At 42.1% G+C, this 21,002-nt stretch overlaps 1 protein-coding gene across 5 annotated transcripts; it reads right to left on the bottom strand.

Annotated features, from left to right (window-relative positions):
- Nucleotides 1-1,219: 1,219 nt before the first annotated feature.
- Nucleotides 1,220-20,841, bottom strand: CDPF1 (cysteine rich DPF motif domain containing 1). 5 transcript variants are annotated; one of them, XM_075112396.1, is made up of 5 exons: nt 20,678-20,841; nt 13,961-14,104; nt 9,882-10,005; nt 7,540-7,651; nt 1,220-1,614 (listed from the first exon to the last, which is right to left on the bottom strand). In XM_075112396.1, the coding sequence occupies exons 3-5, from the start codon at nt 9,992-9,994 to the stop codon at nt 1,465-1,467; spliced, it is 375 nt and encodes a 124-aa protein (XP_074968497.1). In that variant the 5' UTR covers nt 9,995-10,005; nt 13,961-14,104; nt 20,678-20,841; the 3' UTR covers nt 1,220-1,464. The 5 variants fall into 5 exon arrangements, with proteins under 5 accessions (XP_074968497.1, XP_074968507.1, XP_074968477.1 ...); XM_075112406.1 differs by lacking the exon at nt 20,678-20,841 and adding an exon at nt 20,259-20,380; XM_075112376.1 differs by lacking the exon at nt 13,961-14,104 and having other exon boundaries at nt 20,678-20,840.
- Nucleotides 20,842-21,002: the final 161 nt, after the last annotated feature.

The raw sequence follows: 21,002 nt of genomic DNA, 5'->3' as shown, positions 1-21,002 counted from the left end.
TTTCTTTGAAAGTGTAGTCTCTTGTTACTGCAAAAAGGAATCTGAAATGTTGACTTCTAAGATATATCCTTTTCCACAATTAAAGGTGTATATGTATTTTATGTCTTAAAGCACGTAGAGCTTGACAAGAGTACTAACAGGTCCATTATTCCTCCTCTAGTAGCTGCAAGAAATTCAAGTCCTCAACAGAGGACACCAATATACTAGGTTGAGAAGAAAAAAAAATATTTTAGGATACTCAAATGTCCTACAGAACTAAAAATAACTCCATGAAATACAGTTCATTTCTTTGAACTATGCGTCCCTTAATGCTACCAAAATGATCAAGGTTATATGTTGGCATGACAAATGATATGGATGGAAGAGTTGAGAAAAGAGGAGATGTTAGCCAAGGCATGAACAGGTTCTGAACCAATGGCCAACAAAAGCTTGAGTACATAACGTGACTTGGCGGTTAGGGAGCATTCTAGACATACCCTTAAAGTGCGTGACTAAGGGGTTTTTACATAAATGCCACCTAAATCTTCCTTGTAATTAAAACAAAGTCAACACAGGTAATTGTGAAGCTAATTTTTGAGCTAAGTGAACTGCTGTTGTCCTGACTATTTTTTACTGGTTTTTGACGTTTCTGAAATCCCTATTCTAGCTGCAGTTTAATTGCCCACTTCAGGAAAGAATTGCGCTTATTAACTGAACTTTTCTATTTCCAGATTAACTGATGTGACAGTGAAAAGTAAGTAATCTTTACTTGTAAAGCATAAAGTAGATGTATTAAGGGTCCTCTCCTGTTGCTCTATTGACACGGACTGGAAGATTGAGTGGAAAGTGACCACAAGTGCAAGTGACTTGTAAGTATTTTTTATTCTAAGAGCACCTACCTTCGGAAGTCTTAATGCCGTGACAGTATTGAGATTATCATCTTCAAGAATCTAGACAGTTCTATGGCTATCCCTGATAGTTTCTCATAACAATTTTATTTTAGACTTAAAAATAAAGCTTTGAATTCCTTGCCTACTGTAATCTTATCAGGACAGCACTGTCAGGTGAACAATTGGTGTATACTTTCTGAGACGTATACTGAATTAAGCCAGTCTCGGATTCTTGTAGCACTGTAGGAGTGTCAAGAACACCACAAAACATAAAATAACAAATGTGAAAATTTGGACATGGCTCCTATCCTATACACTGTTTAGTTGTTTTAATACATGTGTTTTAATACATGTGGTGACAGCAGGCTTGTCTGCCTTTCTTTCTGGCTCTTCAACACCTTGAGGCCATACTGCTGGCACTGCATTCGCTGCGTGATGATGTCTGAAGCCAAGCCAACTGTGAGGAAATGCGCTACCATGTTCTGTAGTAGTGAGCTGATGAAGGTCACTTCTTTAAAAGGAGCAACGTGATCGTGTCCAAAAGGAGAGAGGAGAAACCCCAGCCAAAGAACTGTCTCTCCTGGTCCTTCGGTATTTATGTTCTTGTATCCGTTTTTTTACAGGGGAAGGTCTTTTGTTGGGCCTTCTTTTTACTCACATCTTCTTGTATTTCCAAAGGAAAGGCGTTTAGGTTTTCATTCACACAGGGGAGGCAGAACCTTTTGGAGTAGAACAGACTACATTCCTGTAAAGAAAATAACATTATTAGCAGGATACACAAAATGGAACTGTTTAAGTTCCAGTCTCATTAAACCACATTTATATTTAGAATTCTTCTAAATTGAATTATTCTTCTAGGTTGAAATATTCCAGCAATTTTGGTTCTTCCTATTCAATAATTCTAACATCTGGTTAGAGCTAACTGGGTGAAAAATAAAAATGGGGTCTATAACAATGTCTAATCAAATCAACTATCATGTTGCTCCTTTTAAAGAGGTGACCTTCATCAGCTCACTGCTACAGAGAACAGTAACACACTTCCTTACAGCTGGCTTGTCCTTCAAGCATCATTCATGGTTCTCCTGACGCGATCACTAAATTCCAAACAGGATTTAATGGGTAAGCTGGAGCTGGTGTTACTGATGGATTATTCTTGGAGAGTTAAACATGAATAAAGGCATCAGTACGGATGGATCAGGACATCCTCCTGGGAGTAATGGATTCCATGCATTTTACCTAAATAGCAACGTTTTCCTCTAAAGCTAAATCTTAGCTTATAAAGATTTCTCCCTCCTGGGAAGATCTTCCAAGTTCCTGCACTGGTGTATGACCTGAAGTATCGGAACGCTCTTCCTCACCAACCTCCACAAAAATGGCCTAAAGGCCAACACAAGTACAAAGAACTTAGGCCAGGGGCTGTAGGCTCTCTCAGACTTCAGCTGCATCTTTTTCCATTAACTCCCCCCAAAACTACTGTTCTTTCTATTAATCTGTGTGCATGTACTGCCCTAGGAGAATACTAAAAAGTATAAATATTGTGTCAATATCATAGAGGTGTCCAATAACCAAAATAGCTAAATTAATTTAATTCGGCTGAGACAATTCAACTGAGATTTCATCCGTTACCCACCTTTACCCTGAATAAATCTACTTGCCAATTAAGAACTAAAAACACACCTGGTGCTAAAGCTTGAGCTGATGTCTCTTCTCTGAATTCTTGATGGCGAAGTATAAAAGCTGTTGTGCACAAAAAAGGTATTTTCTCTGCCCTTGAAATGGAATGACACTATGATGTGACATGTTTCATTCACAGCTGGTTTGGTTCACAGGTGTTACAGACCCAATATTTATTTTTCAGCTAGTTAGCTCTAACCAGATGTTAGAATTATTGAATAGGAAGAAGCAAAACTGATGGAATATTTTAATCTATTCGCAGTACAGAGTTTGGACAACTGGAAGAGAAGCTTATTAATGTATTATTCCTTTGTCCTGCAGCGAGACTAGTCCATGGTTCTCCTGGCATGCTGATCACTAAATTCCAAATAGGATTTAATGGGTAAGCTGGAGCTGGTGTTGCTGATGGATTATTCTTGGGGATTTAAGCATGAATAAAGACATCAGTTTAGATGGCTCAGGACATCTTTTGGGGAGCAATGGATTCCATGCATTTTACCTAAATAGCAACGTTTTCCTCTTGCCATGGTCATTTGCGGCTGGCCTTTCTCTGGGGACTTGGCTTGGATATTTCTGTGTTTCTGTTCTTGCTTTTATTTCCCATGTCACTGTCCGGACTTCAGCAGTAGATTCAGCAGATGCTTGTATCAAAATCACAACCAGCCTGCTTCTGTGTGACTTCAAGCCTGAGGAACTATCTTCATCTATTGTCCTTTTCTGCACTGACTGCCAGGCGCCTTCGTATTCAAAGCTAGTGTGAGGCCTCGGTCTCTGAAAAGCCCTGAAACTGGATTTCAGTTGCACAACCTCCAGAGCCTATTGTTTTTTGTCTCTTGCTATCCTTAATACTTTAAGCTGCCAATTAAAAAGGGAAGATTAGAGTTTAAGTTGGCCCTGCTATTCTTGTTTGTATTGCGAAATGGCACACAGCTCCCCCCACCCCCAGGTTAAGTTCATGGCTCCACAGTGACGGACACTGTGCCACTGGGCAATGGCAAAGGAGGGGGGAGGATTTTCCCCCGCAGCTCTGCAGATGGGGAACTCCAATGTTAAGGTGCAGCTCCTCACAGTTATACAGACGCTAAACTTGCATTCTTCTAGCTGAAACGAGTTGCCAATTTTTGCTGACTTTGGCCAACAGGACTCATGCAAATCATGAATATGAACCATTGCACATCTGGGCACTGGGTCCACGTAACCTTGGTCCTCCTCTCTCAGTCGTGGGATTATTCAGCCTAGCTGTTGTTTTAAAGCCCTGCGAATTACACTTATTAGGTATAGTCAAGCCCTTCTTTGACCATTATGCTGATAGGGTTCTGTGTTTGATCAGATAATTCTTTAATATGTTTCACCCCTTCCATGACCAAGGCAGGATGGGGCCATTTCAATTTCAAGCGTAATGGTCCAATTCAGGCAAAACTGAGCTGCCAGAGCATGCTGCCAGAGTTTAATTCTGTTTTGACATGGATCATGTCTGAAAGTAATATATACAGGGATAGTATCTTTACCACACTTGTGAAGGGAACTCTATGTTAAGGAAAGGTTCTGCCTAACTGTGTCCAGGATTGACCCTGCACGACTGGAAGTTGAATGGAAAGTAGCTGTAGTATTACGTTTATCACTTAACACCTACAGCTATGTCCAAGGTCAGTGTTTAGTCACCTTCTGCTGAGGGGTAAGCAACAAGGGGAAAAAAACTTGCTCCCTTTCCTCCTTTCTTCTCCAAAAGCCACCAATTTAAATGACTAATATGGTCAGATTGTATAATTTCCTCTCCCTTTTTCTGAAAGGGAAAGATGAAGAAGGGCCCTCAACCTTCCTAAGGACTTTCAAAAGCATTTTTTAAATCTTCCTTTTTGCGGGGTTTTGACACATTTTAAGACATTACAGATAAACATTAGATTTATTTCTGGTCAGGCTGGAAATAATGGCGCTTACCAATACACTGTGCTAAAGATTGGTTCAGTAGGGTGATGTACGCTGCAGGCTGACTGAGGTAAATTAACTGAGTGAGACTTAAGAGAATATTTGAGGGAGTGAGTTTATGAGCATTATACAGAACAGTTACTAAGTCTTGACTTTCATTGGCACAGTAACTCTAAGGAAAGACACTTCAGCTGCCATGGGCTATCTCATGAAAGGCCTAAAATCTGATCTGCATCTAAGCCTCCTTAGATACAAAAGCTAGCAAATTAAATCCAGTTCCTTTGCCAAATCTAAGGTCAGGAAAGTCTTGTTTTATCACAGGTTAGCCTAGTACTGTTTTGAATTAACGTAAAAATGAAAGCAACCTGTCACTGAAAATGTTTCATCAAATTGGTCCAGCTTCTTTGCCAAAGAGGCACAAGAAAGCCTGATTTTCTTCAACTTCAATTCTCATAACATTATGGAATCACTCAGTGCAGGGCTGAGTTTATCTGCTTGGGTCAAGCACAACCTGGAACCAAAACCGATCCACAGAGATATTATCCTAACTTTGGCTCTCTCTGCTGCCTTGGATAAGTTTTTACTTCTCTGGACTTTTAATTTTCCCTACATGAAAAAGGAATAGTATGTGTTTACCTACTTTGTGGTGTGGGTGTTTAAAGCGCTAATTATCATTTCTGCAGATCTCTTTCAATGTTACCTAAGCAGTATTGCTAAATACATTTTGAAACCATAGTCATATGTGTGATTCACTATCTGGCCTGGCCAGTTCGGTAAGAAATTTATTCTCAATTATTTACAATCAAGGTTTTACTTTGAGTGATACCATCAGGGGAATCTTGAAGACCCAGATAGCAAGAAGTGAATGATTGACATATTTCCACAATAGGCAAAATAGGCAGTAATGTCAAAAAGATTAGAAGAGGCTTCTCTTGGCTCACTACTAATGTCTTCTATACATTGCCATGCCCTAGATTAACTGAAACAATTAATAGATCTTTTAAAAGCAAAAGCCCCACCTTCATTCAGAAACGCACACTGTGTGGAAAGATAATGGAGAGCCTGAAATGCTCTATTTCTTACAGATTTAACTGCCAGACTTGGAAATACCTGTTGAATTCTTCATAAATTCAAGATACTTCATTTGGGAATGGAAATAGCTGAATGTGTTGAAGTTTGCCCAAAATGTGCCTGAGTTGCTAATCCTCTGCTGTTAAAAAGGAAAGATAAACCTGACGTGTCAGGGCAGGAATCAAGCTCATAAGCCCAAACTATCTCACTAGCTGCATTTGCCTCTTCCTCTGGCTGTGCATGGGAGTGAGTCAACTACCAGCCAAGACAGGACATTGTCACTAGGAGGATCTTGCTCACATGTGAGCTTTGCCTCCACACAACTGCCTCGAGCTCCTCGGCTCTGGAAACTTGAGGCCAGCTATCAAAGACATAACCAGAGAGCACTGGCACTTCATCTGACTGGCACACAGTCCTCAGGTAGTTCCAGAAAGGAAAGGGGTGAAAAAAATTCTTAGTTGCAATCTCTAGTCTGACCTTTTGGTGATTTTCATTCATTTAAATGACAGAAGAGCCTTCAGACATACAAAACAAACCTAAACCTAATCAGGAAAAAGGTGCTATTGCACGCTCCTCTTAGGACAGTGGACCAAATCCATCCTTGGTGCTAACTCCCTGCAAGTCAGAAGAGCAGCTAAACTTGTCCAACCATGCCAATTTCCTTTTGGCTGTGTCTGTCCAACCCTCTGAATTTTGTCAGTGTAATTTGACCCTTTGTTTTGCTCAAGAGAATTTCCTCAAGTCTCCACATAGAAACTGTCTGACATTAGTATATGAGCTGTCTCAGTTGCCCAGATTATCTCACTTCATGCTCTGAGGAGGCGAGAGGTGTTACTTTGTCCCGCCAAAATTATAGCCCAACACCAAACATGACAAAAAAATTCTACATCTCCACAAAGTCTTCAGGAGGTCTGCTTGGTTTAAAACTCCCACTACTAGTTACTTGCAGTAGGGATCATGTAACTGGAACTGCTGCAATTACAGAATGGGCTGAAAAGGCTGAATTTGAAAACTGCTGAAGCTGACACTTAAGACCAAGATGTGCTCTTGCTAACAGCTCACGCTACCTCATGTTACTCTAGGATAGGAAACAACCACTTTGGAAGAGAAGGCCAGGATCTGGCTGCTGCTAGGGCAATGGTGTCTGGTGTAACAAACACATGCCCTTGTCTGTGTAAACAATCAGGTGACGTCTTCTCATGGGTCGAGTCATGTGTAAGTCCTGACTACTGCATGAGTCCCGAGAATCTTTCAACCACAGAACTGGCTTGCCGAGGGGAAGGAGTGGTACCTAAGTTTTCTCCATTCATTGTACTGCCTCAAAGCAGCACAGTACAGCCTCCGGACACTAATAACTGTGTAATAACTTGTCTTCGTTTTTGCTTTGAACTCACAGCAAACAAAGGGGCCAGTTCTGCACTGAGGAGAAGGAATTAAGACAACTGTAATTTTACACCACCTTTCCGGACCACACTCAGATTTCATAGTTTTAATGTTGCCTACCAGCTGCTACTCAAATTCTTTCTTCTTCAGAGAGCTATCGTGGCATTGCACGGCACAACTCTCCTCTCTGCTCACTTTCCACATTAGCTTTTGCAAATAGGATGACAGCCCTGTGCTGTGGATGCAAGCCTAAAAATCCATGGATGTTTACATTCCCTTTATGGAAAAGAAAAATCTGCTGTTGGTATAGTACGATCTACTGAACCTTCAAGCTCTTGAAGTAATTCTCCCTTGCATTTTCTTATGCTGAGAAAATGGAAAACAGCACTCGTGTTTGTGAGGTTGGACTGTGCTCATCTGTAAACAGATCACTTGAAGTTTCTGATCACTTTCGTTTAATACAAAGTTTTATCTGGGGGAATCAACAAGAACATACAATTAGCTTGCCTTAAAAATTAGCTGTTTGGGTTTTTGCTGTTTGGTCTTTCTCTAACAGGTTCACCAGGACTGGAACAAAAAGAAATGATTGAAGAGGCTTGTTTTGCTTATTACTTACTGCACCAACGCACACTGATCTGCTACACAAATTGCAATGAGACCCAAGGATGAGGAATTTGTCCTTGTCAGGGGTGAAAGGATCCTTCATGACATAGCTTTCTTCCAAAAGCCTGTAAGAGAATAATTTCAGGCTTTTAAGGGTAGATTTCACAGCATGGGAGAGTTGAAATGGAGAAACTGTGGAGGCTGAAAAGGTATCAGTCCTTTCTACTTGATTTGCTCAGCCTGGTGTCATACATGAGGCAAATGCAGCAGCTACGCAGCTCCCTTCCTCTTCAAAACCAACAGTGTGTCTGCCTTCAGTCCTATACTGCACTTTCTATCTATCTTCCAAGATTAGGGCAACTGGAGATCATCTCAACGTTGTCTTACTAGGTTTTTCTCAGTGCTCTACCTTGAAGTACTTTTTTATCTTCTATTTTTATGACAGGCACTCCTTCACATGGCCAACTTCAGTACCTTGTCAAGTTATCATTTCAATCACAGAGTTTTTAATTAGAAGCTCTCTTCCAAAGCTGTGTGCATGTGAGGATAAGATAAAAAGTTTTTACTGCTCTTAGTTATGTCACTGCTGTAACACTAAGGTTCCCACCTCTTACAAGCACGAGCTACTAGCACAGAACATTACAATGACCTGAAATATGCTGACTTTATGTCAGAGACTGTACTGTTTGCTTCAGGGTATAAAGGGAGTGCATTTATTAATATTTTGGCAAGCTGCTTGGGAAAGACTAAGGCCTTATTCCTCCTGGGAGCTCCAGGCGAAATATTACAGAAGTCAGTTGGGTGTGTGTCTGTACAGGGTACCCTGCAAGGCTGGGTTTTTCTTGGACTTATATCAAGCTTGGATTCTGTAGTAATATGGAGTATAATCCATATTTAAAAGGTATTATGTTAACTTATACAGCCTTCTCCTTATCTACACACACACGTACGTGCGTATGCCTGTGAGTGTATTTCTTTTTCCTTCTCCTCTCTCCTCAAACAAAAAATGGTGCGGCTCAAGACTTCCACTCTTAGGAAAGATCAGGTATCTTAACATGGCAGATCACCTTGTCAGCAAGTGTCCTAGTGTACAAAGACTGGATTACCTTTGCAAAGCTCCCCTTGCAAGATTCACAGTCATCGTCAGTGCAGAGACCTGGCCACTGCACAAGCCTTCATGTCTGGCATACATTTCCTGCAGCACTGTATTTAGGACACGTAAGCAGACCAGAAAGTAAGCCAATAAAGATAGTGTGTAAAGCTATTTCTTATATGTATGTACAGAAGTGTTATGCTTCAGCATTATTCTTTTGCTTTTTGAATCTCAGCAATCCAAATAAAGCTGAGATGTTAACACTGAGCTTGGATAACCTGAAGTTAAGAATCATGTTCAGCTTCGATTCTTTAAAAATGGACCTGATCAAAGGTGTACATTGCTCTGCTGAGTAGAAGAAGGAAAACCAGTAGCACCATGGGATTTGCAATGATAAAAATACAGCTGCCCAAGGAAAACAGATCTGATCTCAGCCCAAGCAGGTGGTGATCAACAGCTGTTTCCATTATGTAAGAAACTGAGTGGTCTTAGTGAGATGAAAGGCTGAGTACATGTCTGACTTCCAGTTCCAGTGAGTTCCTGACCATGTTTGCCTGATGCATTCGTTGACCTGGACAGCCTCAACAGAGCCATTCGTACATTTAAAGCTAAGTGCTTTGTTTTATAGGGAGTTTAATGTCTGCAGACAAAGTTGTAGCTGCATAGTTTCTGGTCAAACTATCCCTGCTTGGCAGAGATGGAAAAGGCTTCAGTCTCCTAAAATGTAAATATGTACTAAATTTCGACACACTTTAATGTCATACAATTGGCCAAAGAATTGTCTAATTCATGCAAAAAAGCACTGCTGTTCAAAATTTCACGTCATGTCAAACAGCTCTTAAAAAGTGTTTTTACCATATGTATTTAATTCATGCTGTGTTTACATGCTGCCCAGCTGACACAGCTGTGAGGAAAGGGCTATTCCCAGAAATGCTCGGCTGACAGTCAACAGTATTCTAGTAAAAAAATTATGGTATAGGTAAATAGTAGGGTGGCCAGTGGGCTTAGGAAATAGGTTAAATACAAATCTTTGCATGGTATTGAAGCAGGAAGGGAAAGTTGATTTTTGTCTTTGCTATCAATGCTGACAATTTTTAGCATTTCTTCTCTTCGGAAAAAGAAAGTCACTTTAAGTAGGAAGCCTCATATTCAGAGGCAATAGGGCATGTTACTGCGTTCATACAGCGCACATCATTCCACAGTACAAGGCTTCTAATGCTTACAGCATAAATTAAGTCTGTAATGTGAAAGACTGTACTTACACAATAAAGCGTGTGTTTGGTGGATTCTGCCCATAGTACGTATATGGAGCTGTTAAGCCACATAGCTCACATTTGAACTCTCCCGTAGGCTGAGCTTCTTTGGGAGCATCCATCTTTAAGCTACCTACAAGAAACATAAAAATCTTTTAGCTCCAAAATGCAGTACTGGGAACATTCCTGCAAGAAGATTAAACTGATGTGGGACATCTGGCTCTGCAAATTAAAATCCAGTGGAAAGTCGACTATTGCAAACCTTGATTAGTAAATCTTTTATCCCAAATCAAGTTGGTTTCCCATGTCCTGGTTAAATTTCAAAATTCCTTGATAGGTTTAGAAATTGCAGCGTAGGAGCCCAACTATAAAAGTTAACCTAATAATTTAGAACTTGATCCATAAACGAATTTAAGTGACGAAGGATATGGCTGTGACTGGAAAACCCTTTGCTCAACCAAGGCCTATGCTCCCTAAGCACCTCCCAGGAAACAACTCTCTCTGCTGTGCAGAATCCCAGTCCAGTTCTGCAATGCCTGTCTCTTCCCACAAACGGCAAATGGAGCCATGAAAGGGTTTGGGACCCTGCTCAGGAGGCAGGTGCCAGAAAGGTAGGTTTTGCAATGATTTGCCGAGTCTTTTTCTCTGTTTCTGGTTCTCCTTCAAATAGAGTTTTGGGAGCTTAACCCTGGCTCCCTGTTCTTACCTGGCTTCCTATGGAAATGAGGCTGATGTAATCACCCTGTGTCGAGATGGAGTGTTGTCCCATTCAAACGTCACAGGACAGAGAAGGAGGTAACTTCAAAAAAGTTTAGGTCCTATAACTTTTATGAAAATAGGCAGAAGAGAGAGACTCTGCTTTATCCTCATGGAAGATACCCATATATTTCTGTAAATCAAAGAATCTGCACAGAGGAAAGCTATTGGCCATCTCTCTGAAAGATTTCAGACACCCGTTACAAAGGTGTAGGTATCAGCCATGAGATATAAAACAGAGGAAGCCGTGCTTCATCAGCTTTGGTGCTTACAAGATGACTTGTTTAAAATCTTGGTTGTTAATTTACATTTGGGAGCTTATCCTTCACTTTAGTTGAGAGTCACACCCTGTGGTTTTCAAAAAGCATGGTGAGGCAAGTAGGCTTTTAGGACTGATTTTGGAATGTATGCATGATCAGATCAAACACAGCTAACCGTGTGCATGCCCAAAATTGCACGAATCCATGAATGAATGTGATCACTTGTTTGCAAATGGGATATCTTTGCTCACCTGCACCATTTTCTTGAACAGACACATTCACCTTGCAGAGAGCAAGAAAACTCAGCCTTTCACCTCAAAGCCCTGAGACGTTTCATGGCATGCAGTTTTCTGCTGCAAACCTGTCAGCTTTTTTAAGTGAAGAGGGGCTGGCATCAGGCTGTTAGGAAGGTGAACAGTAGGAGCTCAGATTTGGGCAATATCTCAGCAGTTAGGCTGTATGTACTCACAGCTGAATAGACATAAAGCCTGCCAAAGGACAGCAGGTCATTCCCACTCTTCTAGCTTCGCAGCCATACGCTTCCTCTGCAGAGCTGATTCAGTTCACTAAGGTCATATCTCTATTTGTGTTTTAGATCAGCTCAGGGTTTTTCTTTGGGAACAAATTGCCTGACTGTCCCCGCTTACCACACTTGGTTTGCATTGTGGAGCAGTCTTAAAGCACACAAACCAGACAGTTTCAGATAAAACTAGAGATATGCTCCAGAAGCATACCTAATAGACTCCAACCTGAATGCTGAATTAATGGCCGATCAGTCTACAGGCTAGGACCAGAGGTTGTCTGAAACATGGAGAGTGGGCAGCTGGTTTCCAACATCAAACTCCTTGATCTATGGTTTCACTCTTACTGCATCACACTACTTACTTACAAATGTGGTAACAAATAAAAGAACTCTCTTTTTTCTTTTTTTCCCCTCATTTTAGGGAACTAAATTGGCTTGCAGAGGAATCCAAAAACCGCTAACAGTAGGTAAGAGGCAAACTGCACAGCCAGGAGAAAGGGAGGGCTGAGACAAGGGACCTGTATTTCCCTCTTTCAATGACAGTAAGCTGCTATTTCTGCTCACTCTGTGTGGTGAAACTGAATCCTTAGAGACCTATGCTGCTAAGGTGAATTAGGGGCAAGGTGAAGCAGAGCTGTGACTACTTGTCTTCTAACTTTCCAGAGGAACAGGGAGCCCCAAGACCCTCAGAGGTTATAGAGGCATCATAACAGACACCCAGTTAAATCCTGAAATTTAATTTTGGGAATAATCTCCCCCTTTACCCCATCATTCCTTCACCACTAGCCTTTCCACTGCCATTCCTGGCATTTCAGTAGTACAGGGAGTTCTTCAAATCAGTGAGGCTGGGTACTGGTTTAATAAATAAATCCAACTCATGAATACCTCTAGGCAACTACATTTTTTCAAAAGTGATGTAACCCTTGGATATCATGTATTTTCCCTACCTCACAGGGATGCTTGAGAAAATTTAATTAACTAAAGTGCTTTCAGATTTTTCAGTTAGATATAAGGCATGTACATGCTACCTGTTTCTCTCTGTATATTAAAACTGGGATTCTTCAAACTATACACAAACTCAACTAAGAAGTCTGCTTTTTGAACCCTGCATTTTAGGTTTTCCACATAAGTCCCCCAAACACACTTAAATTTACCTTTTCTGTAGGTAGTCAGTAGCAGTACCAAGACACCCACCTGTCTGAATGAGATTCCGTCCCAAACATTGTATGCAACTTTTTGTAACCAGTCTTTTTTAAAAATTAACCCCACAAAGGTAGAGTACGGAAAGTCACTTGAATCAGATACAGAAGACCAACATGGTGGTCTCTTCTTTAAAATAAAGCAAAACACTACAAACAACAGCTACAAAAAAAAAAAAAAAAAAAAAGAGTATTTATGGCAGTGAGAATCATAGACTTTGGAATGAATGCATCCTGATTCCAAGTCAAATTAACAGCCCTGGGTTCAGAGGTGAAGTACGGTAGATATAGAAACACCTGCTCTCTTATAGACCATTGGCATGTAGAACAGAATCTGTTCAGTGACTACCACTGGGAAGGAATGGTATCTATGTACAAACAGATTTTTGGCTATGCCAGTTGAAAAGCATGTGATCCTGCCTGCAAGGCACAGATGAATTCATGATGCTTTCCATTTTGCTCCCAGCTTACAAGTCACTGGTATCAGCTGTACCAAGTTTTATTTCACTGAGAACATCATTTATCCTGAGAGCTTGTCTGCACAGCAGCACTTGGGAAAGTTAAGGTCACTAACTCACGGTAAGGTCACGTAACTAAGGTAAAGTTAATACACATGCAGATTCCAGAGTGAATGCTCCCATTCAGAAGTAAAGTTTGCTATATAACAAAATAAAGCCATTTTCCTTCTGAAGAAAGAGATTTAATGGCAGATGTAATAAACTTCTAGTTTATGCATGTGCTTCACACCTTTAGTCTAAACCACCGAGCAGACAAGTCCTAAGATGCACTCTCTGACAAAGCTTCTAGTACTTCCAAAAAGCTCATCTGCAAGGCAAGAACTGTCTCTTTATGTCAGAGAGCAAATGCACAGAAGCCATTCTAGGATAAAACCACAGTCATGACAGACACTGGTTTATCACAAAATAAGCTCATTGGTTTGGCCCTATACACCATTTTAGCAAGATGCCTGACATGACAATATGGCAAGGTGTCTGCCTCCCCTCCAAGCAGACATATGAAGCATGAGTGAGAACTCATTTCTCTCTAGCATACCAACAGGATGAAGAATCTCTTGAGGAGGCAAAAGCCTAGGGCACTAATCCCTTTATAATCATGACAGGCAAATTTGTAACCTCAAGTGACTCACATCATCACCAGTGCTAACAATGGCTTTTTCTCTTTTCCTTGAAAATTTCCTGAAGAATCACCACGTCCCAGTAACACGTCAAATATCTGGGCTGGCTGGTACATACTGAAGAAGTCTTTTAGAACAGCTTTTTTAGAACTGAATTCTGCCCAAGCGTTTGCCATTTTGGCTGGAAGCCGCAAAGTACTTAAACACATACTTACTTTAAGCACATGCATAGCTCTTCTGAAGAGAACACAGCTACCCACACATGCTCGATTACGAAGCAAACAGTGAACTAGCATGCTCAGCAGAAACCTGCCAAGTCAAGCCCAGAATGCTGCAGGACGTGTGTGAGGTTGGCCCTCCTGTCATGGCGAAAGGTAAAGCACACAGATTTGAATGCCATACTAAGGAAATAATTGCAGTAAAAGAAAGGTGCAGGTTAGATAGAAGTGCTACAAGAGTGTTTCTCCATGCTGTGACTGATACATGATATGGATGTGGGGAAATGGCTCTCAGTGCAGTCCTCTAGGGACTCCTAAAAAGTTCAGGGCAGTTCTGCTCGGATCATTCTGCTAACAGGCCTGGAAGGCATGCCAGAAATAATAAATCACCATTAAATTGTCAGGGTCAGTGGCAAAGTAGTGGCACAGATAAGTAATCTGATTTTCTTTGCTTCAAACCTCATTAGCACAAGTCTTTACAATGCATAGGTTAAGCCCCTCTTAAAACTCCACAGGAGACTCATGTATTTCTGAGTCACTGATAAACTAGAGAAACTATACAAGAAACAAACTGCCTACAAACAGATGTGGACTTTGATTTGAAAGGGTGTCAGATAAAACCAACACTGACACACCTTTAATCCTCTCCAATTAAACCCTTGTTTCTTTTTCCTGCCAAGATTTTCCTGCGGTATCCAATGTTGATGACGATGACCTATTAAAATATTCACAGCTTGATTCTCTATGGGAAGGAGCGCTCTCTAATAGAAGGGTAGGAGCCACTGAGTTCATAGCCTGGTAAATGCCAAGTTATTTTGCAGCGTTTGGTGTGATATAAATTTAAATACACTTCGGCACCAGGAATGCACTCACCTCCTTCAGGAAAATGATCTGTTGCCTAATTGCTCAGGCAATAGATGAAACAGCAGAACCTTCTTACTTGCTAGTTAATCCCCAGGTGAACAACTCTCTCCCTCCAGTTCCTTCATGTTATTGCCCTGAAGGCATGTTTAGGTCACCTGCTGGTTGCCTCCCTGTTCTTCCTTTGAGGTGACTTACCTTGGGTTCAGCATAACAAATTAGGCCAGGAATGCAATTTCACCAAGCGTGGTGGCCATTTGGAACTTTTACCCTTATTACCCCGCACAAAGATCACTTGATTGAATTAAACCTTGACTTGTTGCAGCAACTTCTCCGCTGGTATTGCTATGCTCTCTCTGCTCTGAGATCTGGGATCACTGCAGCACACAGGCTTCCCTCTAGGTATGGGGTCATGCAGCAGGCCCCAAGCCCTGCTTTTAAACAACAGGTTGCGGGGACTCCCTGTGGCTGTATGATATCAAACAGCCTAGATGGTCACAGATGTGAAAGCAAGCATGTTTTCTGAACAGTTGTAGGGAATGTTTGAACAGGGTGTGTCAGCAGAAAGAGAGGAGACAAGCAAATCAAACCCCTTCCTGAGGTAAAAAGGCTTCACACACAGAAGATGAATCTCAAAAAGACATCTGTTGATGCATGATCTAAGAAAGCTGAGAAACCAACACTTAAAAAAAACTTAGCCCAAGTACTCCTTACTTGAATATGGCAGGCAGCCAGCTCTGAATTAGACAGCATTTAATAAAGAAGAATCTCAAATTAGGTGAGAATTTGACAGCTTCACACAGGAATGCTGCAACAAGGCAGGGATTAACTGGTATATACCACTGTCCTCTAGTGGACACATCGGCACTGTACACCCCGGTGACTGGCAGTATCACCGTCACTAGCTGCAGGGAATTCTCCTTTCGGCACCTCAGCTGTCTGGAGTGACTCAGTTGTAAAAGCCCAGCTAAGTGGATCACACAGTAAGAGTGAATAATAGAATAAAATAAAAGCAAGTTGGGCAACTTGCATTTACGGAGGAGGCTGTCTCCATGTCTGGTTGCAGAGGCACAGCAGATCTCGTTGCTGTGTAACAGAACAAACAGTCCTGACAGAAAAGGGTGAACTACAGTGTCATTAGTTCTTCCTTTCCTTCCCCCAAAAATTAATCTACGGTCACATCTGGTTTTCTGCTCGATGCCCCCTCATTCCTCTTTCTTGTCCTTCTCTTCCAACTGGCTTTCCAAAGCAGAGTACAAAGCTTATCACATCATCATCCATGATGCTATTTTAACATTCTGTACATAAAGTGGCCCAGAAATAAAAGAAAGGCAAAGCAAGCTTGTTGCTCTTCTCAGAGCACTGTCATAGGGACTTACTGGAGAGAAGGTAACACATGAGATCCAAACACTGAAGTGAACATCAGTTCTGGATTACAGTTACTCCTTGCCAAAATGGAGAAACCAGACCTGAGGTCTGATTTCATTACATCTCCCTTCTGGTATAGGCACAATAAACAAACATGCTATGGCCATAGCTTGCCCCCTGCCCTGAACTGATTTTTCTTCCTTCCGAACTGTATCTCCCTATTATAGCTTTGTTAAATTAATATCCATTGTGGGGAAGAATAATATGGTAAGGCTCTGTTAATATATGTGATGATGATTCCTTTTACATTGTCCTTTAAGAAAAGTTATGGAGGGCCACACATGTACCATTGAAAGTATCAGCTTGGTTAAGCACTATCTAAACTTAGTGCAACACTTTCCAGCAGAGTCTAAAAATAGGACCACCAAGATCTTGTGGAAATACACGAGGAGAGGTTAACACAGTGTTTCAGGAAATAAGACACTGCAACTTGACATAATCCTGAAAGAAATAAATACAGCTTCAGTGATTTATCTGCCTACCGAAAGCAAAGTTAGTACTGTAAGGAAATACTCAGCCCCCACTGTGTGGGGTTGCTGCTTATAGCGTGCTTGCTGTGACAGCCAGTGCCCACTTTCCCCTGTGACCAGCAAGAGGTTCAGCATTAATATACTTGGGGAAGAGAATTCTTTCCAGTGAAATGTGACTGAGGCTTTCAGTTTGTTAGGACCGAGCTCAAGTTGAGCACTGCATAACAAAGTAAGGCAAAGCCTTTAAAGAGGAAAGAAAACACAAAACTACTGGAGGGGCGAGGGGGGGGTATGGGGTAAAGAATGTCAGTGTCAAGAAAGCCTGAGAATAAAGACCTGTACCTACTAATCTTACACTTTCTAATGCATGTAACCCCACATGCCTTCTTACAGGCATGCCCATTTCCTCTCAAAGACACGTTCCTCAACTTTTGTCATCCTAGCTATTGTGAACATCAAGCTCAAGAAAACAGAGAGGTATTTCCAGAATGTTTGTTAAAACAAAAGTCCACTGTCATTCAACCCTTAGAAAGTTTTCTTTTCCAGAGCACTTCTTGGGGGTTCTGTGGGGAGAATTTACAGATAAGTGCCTTGTTTCACACCTTCACATGCAGGTCATTTCAGTTTTGCCCCTCTGATTACAGTTCACAGTGGAAATTAGTCCTTCAGTAAAGGGCTAGCGGCTTCAAGACTTCAACTTACATATATGGTAAATTCCCATTTTCTAGCCATATTTCATAGCATATGAAATATGCTATGTGAATTCATCCAGGCACAAACACTGTGAATTTTTAGCATGTTTTCAGGTTAGTCTGTATGCTCCTCTCCGAAGGACTTTGCTTCCCAACCAGTACTTTGGTTACTTTGCCTTAAAAAAATGTACACGCGCTAAGGCTGCAGTTGCTTCTTTCAATACCTGATACTCTCATCTAATAGATAGGCCTGTATACAAGAACTGCTTCCATAATTTTCTGTAGGGCACAAAGAAATGATACACGTTCTTAGGCAGCCGGAGACATATTTTACCATAGACAGCCAGGCCATTTCTTTTGTACATGCTCTGTAGCCTGCACAGCCTGTTCTCCAGAGCATGTGTGTTTATGCTCTTCCCCTCCAGAAGTTCTTTTGGACAAATTTACTGCCCTATTCATCACAGGTAAAACAGGAGGAAGGTGGGGTTTTCACATGTGACAAATTCCATCATGGATGGGAATGTATGGATCCTAGAATTTACTATAACCAGAGTGGACTGCTCCTACTGGGTCATACGCTAGGAGGGCAGGCATGCAAAGTCTTTGCAGTTCTGTCATTTTGTCCAAGCAGCTCAAAATCCAGTGAGAATTAGCAGCATCCTCAATGTGTCACAAATATTTAAGTAACTTTCCTTTGGCTTCAGATCTCCATCTGTTCAGCAAGCATAGTTAGGTCTGACTAAGATTTCACTGAGGTCCAAGAGAGGGTGGACTGCAGAGTGGAGCTAATTAAGCAGCAGGATTGATGGGGTCTTGATAGAAATTTGATATGCCAGATGTTTACATTAAGTTTTTAAAAGTACTGGCTATAGCTATAGATAGATAGAAGACAGAAGGATAAGGCTTTAGAACACTGTGATGTTTGTTACAGATTTAAATGCTTATTTCCTTTCTCCACTTATGCATACTGCTAAGTGTGGTTATTAATAATAACCTTACTCAGTGTTAGGAAAGTTATGACAAAATAAATGAACATGTGGGGAAGACAGCTTAGTGGAAAATTATTATGGTATGTAGTTAGGAGACTTCATAGGAGGTAGGATGGTTCATGTGGTAGCTGGCCAGTAAGAAAACAGAAAGAGCAGGTAAAAAAATGCTTTCACCGAGCACTGAGAAAAGGAACATAACTCATAACACTGACTGACCCTCTCTTGCTTTATCCTGGCCTAGAGAAAAAAAAAAAACAAAACCCAAACCATTGTCTACATGATTGCAACTAATTTGTTTCTTAATCCAAATCTCAGGTTTGTACTTATTGATTGTGAGTTTTGGGGCTCTTCACAGCTTTTTTGGTTTATTGATTTTTGTGCCAGTAAAAAGCACTGCTTTAGCAAACAGGCCCGTGCAAAGGTAACGTACAGGCTAGAAAGTTTAGCATCTCAACAAACTTGAGGAGGAAACCCACATTCCAAAACAGGTTAACAGCAGAATCCAGATCTTTTCCTACCATTGTCATCAATTAAAACTCTTCTTTGGTCAGAAGACAACCTCCAAGCAACCTGCATCTGTGCAGTGTAAAACTTTCAGGGGATCCTCCACTGTTCTTGATGCAACCTTGTCATATTTGTAGACATACACCTTGACTCTGTTTGAAGCAAGACAGTGTGAGGCAAAATACAAAGCAATGGTCTTGTTATAACTGCTACTTTGCCTAGCAAACATCTCCCTTTACATTGTAAATTAACACCCAAGGAAAAGAACATTTTTGACATGGGCTCCTGGAGCATGAAGGTCTTAAATTTTGTCTATATAAAGTAAAGAATACCATTTTAATTATAATTATATCCTTACAAGTAGTGTAACATTTTAATGTACAATTAGCTATGCTGACAAAAAGGGGGTTGTATCAATACAACTTTTCAACTATACCAATTAAGGGAAATTAATCAGCATATGGTATCTTTGTACTGGTACACTTCTAGTGGTCCCTCCAAGATGGTATATTGGTAATATTACAGCAGTGGAAAAATCCTAACTGAAAAAAACTTAACCAATGCACAAACATGCATGTACTGGTATAACTGACTACTAGTACCTAAACCAAATTCTTTGGCTCATAGATGCCTAGAGATGGATGAGAGCTCAAGAGATTATTTAGTCCATCATGCCCAAGGCACAACTGACTTTATTTGGATAGCATTTTGCAGTGTTTATAAAAGACTATCGTACCACCTCAAGTGCCTTAGAGACAACAGATCAGCGAGCAAGTCTGGATTAAGTGTGAAGGAAACCCACGTGGTTAACGTCTCTCCTTAAGCAAAGAGACCGTTTCTACCATCACTGAGATATGGAGATGTTTACTGGGGTTCTCAGAGCAGATTCAAAGTAACTGTGGTACTCCATCTCTTATGTATCTTGCAAACTTCCTACCTGCCCCTCATTTTTCAAGGGGACTTAAGTACCCGACTGTTTCCATGGTTCTATGGACCTCAAGTCCAAAGCTGTGATCCCAAACCATCCTGAAAACGCCTACATCTCACAGGAAGTAAGGGCTTCCCCTCAGTTCCCTAGGCCCTTTGAAGCTCCTTCTTTGCGTGTGTCCAAAAGCAGCGCTCTCACACAGCTCTGAGCTTCGCTGTGATGCCCTCCACAGCCCCCTTCAAGGCTGCATCCTGTAGCTCTGACTTACAAAGTTCCTCATTAAAAAGCAACCTGCAGCCACTACATCCTATTAAACAAAGAACATACTTTATACTAAAACCCTTGGGTAAGGAAAAAGAAAGAAAAGCCAGAATCAAGCTTTGGATCTGGATCCAGAACCAGTGCCTTCTGTCAAGCAGTCACCTTGCTCACCAGCCCACTCTCAGGAGGCTCATGCCCCCCTCTCGACCTAGGCTCTCCTCACAGTCGCTCCTGCGGTTTGAAGGGGAGGCTCCTTCCCCTCGGCGCCACTTACTCTCCGGTGAGTCAGCACTGGGGTGGGGGGGGGGTGGGGGGAGGGGGACTGCAGACCCAAAACCTTTCCCACCCCAAGCAAAGCAGGGGTTTGAACACCGCTCTCCGCCTCTGCAGCGAGGCTTCCTCCGCTCCCCACCCTCGGCGGTGGAGCAGCCCAGCGCGGCACCTCCGCGGCCAGCGACGAGCCGGCCGGGTCCCGTCGGGCGCGGCGGGAGGCCGGCTGCGGAGGAGAAAAGAAAAACCTTCCTCAGACGCCAGGCACGCTGCCTGCTGAACAGAGATCAAGGATTCGGTCGTGCCCTCACCTCTTTACCGGTAACAGCGTTATCTGTTAGCGGGCGCTGCTCCCGGGGAGCTCGGGCTTCCCGCGCCGCCCCTGCGCTGGGGCCTCGTTACCGAAAGGGCCCACCCACGCGTGGCGGCAGCGGGCGGCCGCCGGGGCCCTTTCCGCGCTGACGCCGTGGCGCTAGGGCCCAGCGCCCCTCCTTCTTAAAGGGCCAGCTGCCGGCCCCGGGCCCGCAACAAGCCCCTGGGCGTCCAGGGGGAAGGCGTTTTGGCTTTGGAAATGTCAGGTCGTGCCCGGCCGCGCCCAGTGCAGTGAGGAGCAAGTGACAGGTGGGCGGCAGCGCC

The sequence above is a fragment of the Phalacrocorax aristotelis genome, chromosome 1 (genome assembly GCF_949628215.1).
Source record: "Phalacrocorax aristotelis chromosome 1, bGulAri2.1, whole genome shotgun sequence".
In the NCBI taxonomy this organism is placed as follows: Eukaryota; Metazoa; Chordata; class Aves; order Suliformes; family Phalacrocoracidae; genus Phalacrocorax; species Phalacrocorax aristotelis.
Note: the sequence above shows the minus strand (reverse complement) of the source record. Positions and strands in the feature narration are given on the sequence as shown.

What these genes read in the sequence shown, in the direction of transcription:
- CDPF1 (XM_075112396.1), bottom strand. Translation starts at nt 9,994, where the DNA reads ATGGATGCTCCCAAAGAAGCTCAGCCTACGGGAGAGTTCAAATGTGAG. An exon ending in CCAAACACACGCTTTATTGT is followed by an intron (nt 7,652 to 9,881) that starts GTAAGTACAGTC and finishes ATTCTCTTACAG; the next exon opens with GCTTTTGGAAGAAAGCTATG. An exon ending in GATCAGTGTGCGTTGGTGCA is followed by an intron (nt 1,615 to 7,539) that starts GTAAGTAATAAG and finishes TTTTCTTTACAG; the next exon opens with GAATGTAGTCTGTTCTACTC.